The 13649-nt window shown below is 32.7% G+C and overlaps 1 protein-coding gene across 2 annotated transcripts; it reads left to right on the forward strand.

Moving 5' to 3' along the window:
- The first annotated feature begins 1 nt into the window (after nt 1).
- LOC139872389 (peroxidase 45-like) lies at nt 2-7304 on the forward strand. Of its 2 annotated transcripts, XM_071860252.1 has the most exons (5): nt 2-62; nt 5459-5616; nt 5717-5914; nt 6423-6588; nt 6744-7304. In XM_071860252.1, exons 1-5 carry the CDS (start codon nt 2-4, stop codon nt 7139-7141), a joined length of 981 nt encoding a protein of 326 aa, XP_071716353.1. In that variant the 3' UTR covers nt 7142-7304. The 2 variants fall into 2 exon arrangements, with proteins under 2 accessions (XP_071716353.1, XP_071716352.1); XM_071860251.1 differs by lacking the exon at nt 2-62 and having other exon boundaries at nt 5413-5616.
- The last annotated feature ends 6345 nt before the right edge of the window (nt 7305-13649 follow it).

Genomic DNA, 13649 nt, shown 5'->3' on the forward strand with positions numbered 1-13649 from the left:
AATGATAATGAACAGTTACCACTTATTACTAGTTATTAGCACTCTATGTAGTTTAACTACATGCAATGTCAACTAATTTTGGTCCAAAGTCCAAACATATCAACCCATGAAGTATATGGATTCAGGGTAATATAAAATGGTTAGAGAAATTGAGAATGTGATAGATCTACTTTTGTTTTAATGATCAAAACAAGTTTAGTAACCGTTTTGAGAGCAAGTCAAAGTTGCTTTATTTTTTTTTTTATTTTTTTTTTTGTCGAAAAAACGAATACTCATATAGAAACGAGGTCGTTTTCCAAAGAAAAACACCCTCAACGTGATATACAAAAGGATACAAAAGGACATGGGAAAACGGGAAAGCTCGCACCTAGAAAGCATCCTCTAAACAAAACATAAACGAGTCTCCCTAACGTCCCGAAAAAATCATGCAAACGAATTAATCCAAGCTAAAATCGAATAATACATGAAGAAACAAGGAAGAAGAGCAACCGAAGAAAACAAGATGGAACACAAACATCAACCTCGAGGACCCGCCCTCTTTAATTTACCATTGACCGTCTCTTTATCGATTTTCAAAGTTGCTTTATCGACTGTACATTTATGGCATTGATAAGATTGAAAGCCACCCGATAACTAATCAAGTACGTGAAGTGATCATACTAGTGAAAAAGTAGATGAGTCATTAGCTTAGCTGTATTCAGAACCAGATAAACCTTCTAGCCAGAAAGTTGTGGCTTAAGTCAAGAGGTGGACATTTGTATATGTTCGTGAAGATTTTTGTGTAATGTGTGTTGAGTTTGACTAATAATGAAAAAAGTGGATGAAGAATAAGGTTGATGATAAGACTCGATTCGTAGAAACTGAGCTTTGAATTTTTCGTGTAATGTATGTGAGTTCGACTTCGAATGACGAAGTGGGCAAAGAAGTAGAATGACAAGACTCGAATGCGGATATACTTCGTAGAAATTGAGATTTGAACGATACATATCAATTGTTATTTGAATAAATGATACGAGCATATCTTAATATTTTCACAATTGTTTTTTTAAATCATAAAAAAATATATATATGTATGACATAATAAAAAGTATGTTATTATTAAAGTGAGATTCGGTTATGAGGAAGCACCGAGTCGACTGCACATATTTGATTCCATTCTGCCTTTATAATTACGGAGTATAATTAATCTATATTCACCAAAGGGCCATTGGCCTAGCGGTATCGAGGTGACCCCTTCAACCTATAGGTTGGGGGTTCGAGTTCCGTAGTGGCCATGTATATAATTGTGTTTAAATTCGTGTATGGGTGTCTGTGTTTGTCTTTCAAAAAAAATAATTAATCCGTATTCATTTTTGACGAAGTATTGACTTTATTTTTGAGTCAACAACAAACGTCGATTTATTGGCGTTTTGACTGTCGTTTAGAACCTAAATTAAATTCCAGGCATGATTTAAAACCAATGGATATTTGATTCTACCATTTTCATGGCGTCTCAATTTTATTATAATTATATTTTACAATTTTTTTAAAAAATTCCTACTTATAGGATGAGGTCCACTCGGAAGTAATCTCTCTATCTGTCGAATAGAGAGAGAGATGACTTTCTCAACTTTTGAGAGTGTTTCACTCTGGGTGAAAAAATAACTTGTTTTTATTCTCGGATATGAGAATGATTGTCATATCTTACATCCCCATACACTACTAATGTGGTATTGAATTTTGTTGTTGGTGGTGTGAATAACTCAAGAGAGTCGTAGTATTGATTTTGTTTTTGGTAGTGCTACTTTACCTTTTCACTACTACTTTTTATTCATTCACCGTAAGATACATGTAAAAGTTTTTTGTTGTATTCGGGAGAGCAGGTAATCCGATCTTATACTTAGATGTACGCGGCTGAGCAAAATTAGTTCATGGCTGTTTTCAACTTGCCACCACTAAATATTTATTTTAGAGAGGATTCAAACCTGAGACTTCTTCCAGATACATCTATGCATATAGTATGACCAAGGTTGTAAAAGACGTGAGTTAGGGACGCGTCGATCGGGATCTTGGAGGGACGAGTCGGTCGAGACGGGGACACAACGGAGACGCGTCGGGTGTTGACCAACGTTGACTTTTTAAAGCAGTTTTATTAAATATATATTTATATACAATATTATATACAAATCGAATCTTAAAATATAAACTATAGTTACAATAAACACGAACAATTAACAATTATTAACAATATTAAAAAATGAAAATATAATATATTTTTACCTTGATCGACTTTTGTGACGATCGCTCCAAATCCATATGGACGAATACGTAATTCATCAATTTCATAGCGAGGTATTTGACCTCTATATAATACGTTTTATAAACATTGCATTCTTTTAAAAAGGTATACCATAAATGAATACTTAAATCCAAGGTTTTCGACATCTGATGATTTCTACATATAGACAATCACCATAAATAATGGTTTACAATAATAATTCTGTTGACAATGCAGTCAAAATAGATACATGGTGATGATTTTGTGAATGCAACGTTTCCTTGAAAAATATGTCATGTAAGACTCCATGCACATAGCTTGTCTAACATATAAGCAAACAGCGGAAGACTTCTAGGAAACCTGAGAATAAACATGCTAACAAGTGTCAACACAAAAGTTGGTGAGTTCATAGTTTTAATGTATCGCATAATCTGTATATAAAGGTGAATCACAAGTTTTCAGTTGTTTCATCCAGAAACGTTTATCAAAATATTCTACGAAATTGAGCACCCTAGTAACTAAACTTAACGTATATATAATTTGTACCCTTTGTATAATCATCTTAATAATACACGCAAATCAACGTGTACGCTTCTCAAATAGCATACGTCCGTTAAAAGGCTAGCGTTCTAGCTCGGACGGGGATATCAAGCCCTATGGATCCATATATAACTACTCGCGCCCACCGGTTCTTATAACCGGCAGTTACTAGTTTTACCAAAGCTAAGGGATTTTCGGTTCAAACTCAGTGCAGAATTTAGTATGTACTTGTGTTCATTACGTTTAAAATAAAGTGCATGTATTCTCAACCCAAAAATATAGATTGCAAAAGCAATTAAAAAGGGAGCAAATGAAACTCACCTTAGCAGCATATAAAGTCGTTCACCAAAATGTGAACGAAACTCGGATTACCAAATAATCGTAGATCTCAACCTAGAGAACATATGTTGGTCAATAAATGTCTATCAAGCTAGGTCAGGTCATAGTGTATCACAATCCTAATGCTCGAGATCGACATACAAAAGTTATCCAAAGTCGTTTCAAAAAGTCAATTTTGACAATAGTTCAACAAAACGAGATGTGCCTTATATAAGGATTCATTTACTCGGCTGGTAATATTCAAAAATCCAATTTATCAATCTTACAAACAAGTTGTTTAAGTATTAATTGTAGATTCAAAAGCAATTCCAATTAACGTCAATCATAATTCAGTTGACCATGTCTTTTAATTCGTTCATCGAAATTACGCGATTTCTAAATGAAAAGTTATTGATTTTTCGCAAGCTTTCCAAAAACATGCATATCATATAGCTTTTATCAGTAATATATGTATTTAATTCGTGATTCATCATAACTATCTAACGACGAATTTTAGCATACAAGCATACATAAACATATAAACTCGAGCACTAGACATGTATACACTATTAATATATAAAAGATAAGATATGAATGTTCACGTATCAATATTGTGATTCAATATTGCAGGAAAGTACGTAGACGCAACAGAGATGATAAACACTAGGTTTGACTTGCAAACAATACCCACGAATATTACCCATAACCTCCATAGCTATAACCCATAATTTCCTTAGCTCTATCCCGCTCGAAAACTCGTTTTGAAAGTGATATGCTCATGACCTCGTCGTAGTATTTTATGTATATATACTAATAATAATAATAATAATAATAATAATAATAATAATAATAATAATATAAATATAATAAATAATAATACGGAGGAATGAAGAATGAATCAGAAATCAGAAAAACGTTCGATTTATAGATGTTGGCCACCAAACACCACCATGCGATCGCATGGTTAATGTGAGGGGATGTCATGCGATCGCATGGATCCCTTTTCCAGCTCACACATGTTTTTAACTCTTCCTCGTCGACATATTTATTTATTAATATATAATATATATAATTTAAATTAATTAATTATATATTATATTATATTCTCGTGTATAGGTGACTTGTAACTTTTGTTCCGAGAAGTCGTACGTCGTCACTCGACTTATGTCCCGGTTCCGGTTTCTCGAACGCATTTTCGTACGCTTAGAAAACTAGTACTTTTCGTTACGCGACGTGTACCTTTATCAAAAATTAAACTTAATCATTGATAAACTATGTCACTCGAAGTGTAGCTTTAATCAATTAAGTATTTTGGTTATTTGCTTCTATAAATCATCGTCTCGTAGTATATACATATATATACATTTTCATTTTGAAATAGTGTTTTACTGTAGCAAAGTTACTGTAGTAAATAATGATTTTCGAAAACACTGTAGCTTTTCGGGTACTGTAGCAATTCGAAAATACTGTAGCAAATTAGTGTTTTACTGGTTCATCTTAAACGTTTTAGTTAACTTATCTAAATATCAATCGAATCAATAATCGAATGTTACTATCGTTTACTAAATAACTTGAAATCATATATATATATATATATAATATATATATATATATGTATATATATATATATATATATATATATATATATATATATATATGTGTATATATATATATATATATGCACATTAAGTTATATATATATTGTTCGTGAATCTTCGAGAACAGTCAAAGAATAATTGATTACATGAATATAGTTCCAAAACTTTGAGACTCAACATTACAGACTTTGTTTACCGTGTCGAAAACATTAAATCATTTAAAGATAAAGTTTAAATTTGGTCAGAAATTTCCGGGTCATCACAACTTTGACCACCATTGACCGACTTTGATCGACTTTTTCGAACTTTTACTGACTTTTTACTTTTGACCGACATATATTGTATATATGTATATATGTATATGTATATTTATTGATGAATATATTAAAATTAATGATGAATGTATCTTTTGGCCATTTTCTTAATCTTCTTTGGAGAAACCTCACAAAGGAGTTTCACAAAAATAAAGAATAAATAAAAATAATTACATGTATACAAAGTCGGCATAACGTTTGCAAATCATTTGTACAATTGTACTTCGTAAACTTTTAGTTAATGTAACCTATCTCTTCGTATGTTACAGTTACATATAAATCAAGTTGTCTACAGACCAATGATGAATGAATGACCCATATCTATCTATTATTATATAAATATATACGTTTCATTACCGGTAGTCTTAAAACAAATCAGTTAACCAAAATGAACAACCAAATCCTCTGTTCCTTATTCCTCTGTTTCTTAGTTGTTTCATCTTATGCTGAACTTAGACAAAATTTCTATAAATCTAGTTGCCCGAATGTCGAATCTATAGTTCGATCCGCAGTCAACAAGAAATTTCAGCAAACATTCGTTACCGCTCCAGGCACTCTTCGCCTCTTCTTCCACGACTGTTTTGTTCGGGTTTGTCTTGTTTTCTAATTCACATTTTATATTAAGATTAAGAATTGATCAGTAACATAAAATTAATTATCAATTATTGATTTACTTAATGAATGTATAGGGATGTGATGCTTCAGTGTTTCTGTCCAATGGAAGCGATAACGCCGAGAAGAACCATCATGACGATATCTCGCTTGCTGGAGATGGATTCGATACCGTAGTACAAGCGAAGGCCGCCCTTGACAGTAATCCTAGTTGCCGGAATAAAGTTTCTTGTGCGGATATTTTAGCTCTTGCCACTAGGGATGTTGTTGCATTGGTAAATACTTAAATTTATAATCATTTTTCATAAGTTGTATGTTGTACTACTTTTTATCATTGTAAAGTAGATAAATTTTTTAAAATTTATTGAAAAAGTACTTTTCGAAATATAAGCCTTTGTAGTAGTTTTCAATTTTTATTTTCAAATAATCACTTAAAGTAGCTTTTAAATTATTTACAAGTAAAATTACATAATTACCCTTTATATCTTTAAGTATCATTTACTTTTTGTCTAAAGTCATTTTACAATTTTAAGATTTAGTTAATTTATCAAACGCTTATAAAATATAAACTCAAACTTTTAAATTGAAATATAAATCCTAGCTCTTAGCTCTAACTATTAACTCAAGCTATAAACTTCTAACTTAGTTACGAACTAATTTTGTCAAACATTTTAATTTAATTATGTTAGCTCTTCACAGTAGAGGTGATGCATTGGTTTTACTTTTTAAAAAGTTTTCAAACCTATTATTTTGAAATTTGAACTATACACTTAATATATATAGGCAGGTGGACCATCTTACAAGGTGGAATTGGGAAGGAGAGATGGGAAAATATCTACAAGAAAAAGTGTACAACACAAACTTCCACATCCAGAGTTTAACCTCAACCAACTTAACTCCATGTTTGCCTCTCATGGTCTGTCTCAAACTGATATGATTGCACTTTCAGGTAACTACCTCGTATTAATTAAATAAATTTACTAATATATACAAAACAAATTCACCGTTTATTAAACGTTATTACAACCGATATATGGTTGTTATTTAAAAGTCGGTTATAAATAATCATATTTATATTTAATTTACTTAAATGTACTTCACTAGGTGCACATACACTTGGATTCTCTCATTGTGGACAATTCTCGAAACGCATACATTCGAAGGCCGGGATTGACAAAACCCTTGATCGAAAATATGCGCTCACGCTAAAACAGATGTGTCCAGTCAATGTTGACCCTAGGATCGCGATTAACATGGACCCCACGACACCACAGATTTTTGACAATGCGTACTATAAAAATCTCCAACAGGGGAAGGGTTTGTTTAGCTCGGACCAAGTTTTGTTCACGGATACTCGATCAAGGCCAACGGTTAACCTATTTGCGTCTAATAGCAAGGCTTTTAATCAGGCTTTTGTAAAGGCTATTACCAAGCTTGGACGTGTTGGGGTTTTGACAGGTAACCAAGGTGAAATTAGGCGTGATTGTAACAGAGTTAATTAATTAGAGAAACGGTATCTTGTATTTATTGATTATTATTATTAATTCAAATTATAATTGTATATTTTGTTCATGAATAAGTAGCTACCTACAGTTGTTATGTAAGTAGCTTAGCTTTTGAAGAACAATCATGTTTGGTGATCGTGTTTTGAATAATACGGAGTGATAGAAAATACAAATGCTTTCATGTGGTATCTTTTGAGCTGTTAGTTATAATTTCTAGTATTAAACTTTTTGGACCAATGACTTAAGTCTTGCTGCCGCTGCCGCCGCAGCTGCTACTGCAACTGCTACTACTACTACTACTACTACGTCCTTAGGTTATACACGAAATTGCAATCTGAGTCCCTCAAGTTTTTAATTGGAGTCCTTTTAATTACTGTACATAATTTGGTAATCTGCGTCTCTCTGTCTACCAGCCGTCTAAATTGGCCGTTAAGTGCCTTTACGTGATTAACATGTGATGGGTATTTTCGTCTTATTACTTCATTTCAGCCTTTTTTTGCTTTGTTTGTCCCTCGTTTTTAGAATGTTTAGCTACGTCGATCCCTCAAGTCCATTAAAAACGAGGGACTACTAGCGCAAAAAAATTCTTTTAATTTTTTTTTTAATTTATAAATTTCTAATATAATTATAATTATATTTACTTTAAAAATTCTTAAAATATAATTATTTTTACTTTTCTTTAATTTAATATACTCCGTATTTTTTAATATTATTTATCTACTTTATAAATATATAAATATAAATTTGAAAAACAAGATGAAATTACAATTAGAATGATACATTACTGGACCAAATTGGGGTTCATAAAACTTGAAACTTGATGTAAAAAGATTGATATTTTGCGAATTTGGTATTTTGGGTTGATCTCAAGCTTTCATGATTTTATTTATGATTTAATTACATCGTTTAAGGTTGATAATTATTGTTTGAGTTTGTTTTTTGACTTGGTTTACACATGAGGTTTAAATGTTAAAGATGACTATACGAGTATGAACAAATGGGTTTCTGATCCAATTTCTTGGATCTGATCATCGAATTGAACAAATGGGTTTCTGATCCAATTTATTGGTTATGATTTTTTTTCTGTTTCAATAAATGCGTTTTTGTTTTAACACTTATTTAAAATTTAAATTGATGCAATTGCTTAGATTTGATCATCTGAAATGAGAGATATTTGGATGTTAAATATAATTATGTGAATGATATATGGATTCATTTTTTTTTAAAGGCAAGATAGAAATTTTATTAATATAACAAAGAATATACAAAGTACAGAAGCTTGTCGACATCTCAATATACAAAAACTATAGCCTGCACAAAACACTCAATAAGCATCAAGATAAGAGAACTGACTTGCAACCAAGCTAAGAGAGCTTGGACCAAAGTGCATAAAACTCAGCAACAAAGCAGCCAAGAACCCGCCCATTTAGCCCCTAATCCAAGATGCCCATTAAGAGAAACGAGCAGCAGAAAAACAACTCATAGATAACACAAAGTATCAAACCACGCCCACGCAAAAGGTCACGATATAAACATATAAATCCCATATGAGGGATAGAAACATATGCTCAAGTAGGAAAAAAGCTGCAGCGGGCCAAAACAATCAGAACACAGCACGAAAACGATATGAATCACAAGTAATGTATTATGCGAGTGCAGCATAAGTGATCAACCAACGCATGCCCTAGCGAAGATGCTAAGATCAAAGGCACATGGTATAGATATCCATTGATGCCAATCAAGAATTAACTTTATATTTCGATTAGAAATCCACTCGAAACTTTTGATTTGGATTTCATTAAAGAGCATGGAGTTGGATAACTTCGTTTTAGAGAAAGTAGCGGCATTCCTGTTCTTCCAAATCAAATAACATGTGATATATTGGGTTGCTTGCCAAAGTAGTACACCGTAGGGTGAGGAGGACGAGTATCCTTTACCTAGAAAAGCCTCGACAACATTCAGAATCGAGTTCGAAGGGGCACATAGACCCCACTAATTAAACACCTTTGCCCAAATGTCAAGATCAAGTTTACAATTGAACAAAGAGTGCTCGACGGTTTCTATACCATTCTCATAGACCGGGCAATAAACAGTTCCTAAATTGACACCTCATTTATCCAATTCGACTCTTGTTGGAATTCTACTAAAACTTGCCCTCTAAATAAAAAGTTCTACCTTAAGAGGTACAAGATTATTACGAAGGGTAACCATGTACTGTTCAAAGTGCCTGAATCTGCATGTGATAAAAGAGAAGTAAGTATGTTCACCGAGAAAGCACCATTAGGAGAGAGTGTCCAAATCCAATCTTCCCGACAAGAGCTGCAAAGAACAAAACTAGAGACAAGGTTATTAAGATTGGTGACATCCCCTAGTAATCTCCCGAGATACTACGGGACGAACACCAATAGGTTTGGGTGGAATTATTTTCCCAGCAAACCCGGTCAAAAATAGTGGAATTTTGATCAAGGTCAAGTCTGTGTAACTTGTTAAATTTATCTTTTAGTAAAGAGTCCCCTAGCCACATCTCATCCCAAAATTTGGTGAGTTTACCGTCAACAATACTTGATAGTGCTCTAAATGAACATATATTTAGGCGCAATATCCTTCCAATATGTAAAGCTTTTAGTTGTAATTGTTCTATTTTTATGTAATATTCGTTTAAATAAATAAGTGCGAAGACAAAAGAAGAAAACTACGATTTGAAGACGCAAATGACCAAAAAGCTCAAATGTACAAGATATAATTCAAGTGGTTCAATTTATTGATGAGAAACGTCCAAAAATGATAAGAGTACAAGCCGCAAAACGCAAAGTACAAGATATTAAATAGTACGCAAGGACGTTCGAAAATCCGGAACCGGGACCTGAACCAACTATCAACGCGCGATGCAACGGAGCTAAAATTACAAATCAACTATGCACATGAATATAATATAATATATATATAATTATATAAAATTGTATATATATTATATATATTAATAAATATGTCGACAAGCTAGGAGCCAAAAAGTATATGATCAGGAAATGACGGCCATGCGATCGCATGGCCAGAAGGCACAAAACTCATGCGACCGCATGAGTTACTGTAGCAGGCCAAGTTCTATAAAAAGTCAGTTTTTCGGACGAGTTATGTACAAGAGAATTCAATCTCTTACTCTCTTCAATATATATATATATATATATATATATATATATATATATATATATATATATATATATATATATATATTTATAATTTTAATTTTAATTTTAAGTTAATAATAATAAGATTATTTTAAGAATGTTTTACGAGTTTTAAGTCAAAATTCTGTCCGTGCAACGCTACGCGATTAATCACCACTGTAAGCTATGTTCTTCCTTTTTAAATTAATGTCTCGTAACTAAGTTATTATTATGCTTATTTGAGCCAAAGTAATCGTGATGTTAGACTAAATATTAAGACGGGGTTATTAGATTTTGTACCATAATTAAGGTTTGGACAAAAGACCGACACTTGTGGACATTGGACTATGACTATTAATAGATAGGGGGTATTGTCTAATTGAGCGACAACTCATTGGAACCTGTCGAACCTATCTTCAAATTATTTAATCTAATAATTATTAAAATGATTATGTATGTCCTATTTAGTGACGTTTATACGACATCTTTTACGATTATTTAATTAATTATTCGGGTTGGGTAATTGATTATTCATTCTGATCAAGTGGGTAAATTAATATTCATATCTCATTAAAATAGGGGTGGATTACATACAAGGATAATTGGTGTAATTGTTAACAAAGTATTAAAACCTTGGATTACGCGCAGTCGATAACCTGGTGTAATTATTAACAAAGTATTAAAACCTTGTTACAGTTCGAATCCCTAATTAGTTGGAATATTTGACTTCAGAAATAAGGTTAATTTGACGAGCATTTTATAATTATGTGTAACATCCCGCCTTTTTCTGTTTACTTTTCCGTTTAACTATTTAAAGTCCGTTATATGATTATGACATCCCTCGTTAATACGCGTTTTAAAATATCTCGTTTAGGTAATTCACGCACCCGCAACCGAACTAGAGGGACCATTGTTTCCAAGAGAGCAAAGAGGTGACTAGGTCAACTAGTCAACCCTTCACTCTCATCCATTCATTATTTCTTTTCTTTTCCATTTTTCTCTAATACTTTCACAAATTCTCTCAAACACCATTTCAAAGATTCATCATCTAATCAAAATCTAGCAAGCTTCAATCTAAACTAATTACATATTTGGAATCCTTGCAACTTCCCCTTCGATTCCATACCGATTACATCTCGTTTGGGTAACTTTTTAAAATCACTAGATTTTGTGTTCTTGATGTTTTTAACTTATAAAGTTGTTAATTAGTGTCTATGGCTCAAGTCTAACATGATTATATGATTTATATGCTCGATTTCGTTATTTGAAGTAACTAGCTTGAATATGAACTTTGGTGTGTTTGATTTGGTAATTTGGTTGCTTAAATGTTGTTTTTATAGTAAAGTGCAAGTATTAAATGTGTTACTAGTAACACTAGCTTCAATTTGATGTGTAGGTTGTTTTAGAAAACTTCATAAACTTGATTATTGGTTTTGGTGGATTTAGGTTAGGGTTTGATGAACTTGAAATGAACTTTTGATGCTTTGAATGACATGAAATGTTATTTGTAAGTGTTAGGTTGTATTGTATGCTTGATCACCTTCGAAACGGCATATCATTCATATAAATTGGTTGCCGAATCATCAAATTTCATTTATGAACTTGAGTGCATTTAATGAGGAACTTTGAATGTGATTTTGGTTGTTGTAAAAGTAAATGTGATGGATGAAATGTGCTTAGTTGTTTTCCTTGTCAAAATACCTTTCCGATGATATAAGATACATGCTTTGGTTGTTTGCGAGTCATAAATGGTGATTGGTTGAAGTTAGGTTCGTGCATAAAACTTAAAAACTGCCAGAATTCTCTACACAGGTAATGGCGCGGCGCGCCATATACCCGCGCGGCGCGCCAAAGTGGTCTGTCCAACTTTGTCGATTTTTGAATAATGTTTTCTATGCTACGCACCTCTGATTCACACGTAACTTGTTCTAACATGCTCATACATGATTAAAAACCTCAGAAAAATAGTTCGGGACCCGACCCGAACGTGTTGACTTTTTCGTTGACTTTGACCGACCAAAGTTTGACTTTTTGTCAAACTTAACCAAATGATTATGCAACCTTCCTAACTTGTTTCTATACTTGTATCTTGCATGAAACTTGACAATTTGATTTCACATGCTACATAATCGAGTCGTAACGAGCCGTAGGACTAATTGAACATCTTTGACCTATCGTGTTTACCGTTATTGATACGACCTATTTGTTTAGGTCAAGACTAGCACTATCCTTCGCACACGTTACTTTGTGAAGTACTTTTCATACGTGCACTCAAGGTGAGATCATAGTCCCATCTTTCAAACAACTTTTATGCTTTAAACTATGGGATGAGAAACATATACGTATCATACTTTTATACATTGAACACAAGTACGAAAACGAACATTCCACGTACGGGTTTGAACAAAAATCCTCAATTCAATTATCATTAGTTACACTTGCAGGGTGTAAACGTGAACTTATATTATGTGATCACATGGGCTTGACGAGCCTCATTCGGACGGTTCGCTACCGTTAGCGGATGAAATATATTTTCGGGTCTAGTGTATGTTCTAACACTACGCAAAGGGTGCAAAACAGTTAAGTTTGATAATTGGGTGCCCGCGAAACAAATAACAACTTTGGAATGCAAATGATTTTGATAATCATATTATATTAAATCTTGTGGTTCAAATGCAACGTTTACTAAAACACCTATGATTTCACCAACGTTTTCGTTGACAGTTTTCTATATGTTTTCTCAGGTCCTTGAAAGCTACTTGATACTTGCTTCCGCACTCTTTTTGATACTTGCTTGGATGTCGAGTATGCATGCATAGTTGGAGCGTCTTTTGACTACTTTAAATTGTGTCGCATAGGTTTCATTCGTACATTAAACTTTGTATTGTAACTAATCTTTTGAACTACATTTGTAAACTTGAAACATCCTTTTACTTATAAAATAAATGCGACATATTTTGGTCAAACGTCATGATAAAGACTTATGACCACGTAACGGGACCTAAGTAGTCGGCGCCGTCAAACATGATTTGGTCGGGTCGCTACATTATGACCGATGGACTATTATGGACAAAAACCAAATAGGTATCAAATAATCTAGGACAAAGGACAATTAACCCGGGTAATAAATTAAAATCAACACGTCGAACATCATGATTACGGAAGTTTAAATAAGCATAATACTTTTATTTCATATTTCATCGTACCTTTATTTACTGTCATTTTAATTACTGCAATTTACTTTATCGCAATTTAAATTCTGTCATTTATATTATCGTCATTTATCTTTACGCTTAAAATATAAAATCGACAAACCGGTCATTAAACGGTAAAACCCCCTT

The sequence above is a fragment of the Rutidosis leptorrhynchoides genome, chromosome 10, assembly GCF_046630445.1.
Source record: "Rutidosis leptorrhynchoides isolate AG116_Rl617_1_P2 chromosome 10, CSIRO_AGI_Rlap_v1, whole genome shotgun sequence".
Taxonomy (NCBI): Eukaryota; Viridiplantae; Streptophyta; class Magnoliopsida; order Asterales; family Asteraceae; genus Rutidosis; species Rutidosis leptorrhynchoides.

Excerpts from the sequence above, each read along its gene's own strand:
- LOC139872389 (XM_071860252.1), top strand. The coding sequence starts at position 2 with ATGATAATGAACAGTTACCACTTATTACTAGTTATTAGCACTCTATGT. Across the intron at positions 63-5,458 it reads TCTATGTAGTTTAACTACAT|TTGTTTCATCTTATGCTGAA; the intron begins GCAATGTCAACT and ends TCTGTTTCTTAG. Across the intron at positions 6,589-6,743 it reads TGATATGATTGCACTTTCAG|GTGCACATACACTTGGATTC; the intron begins GTAACTACCTCG and ends GTACTTCACTAG.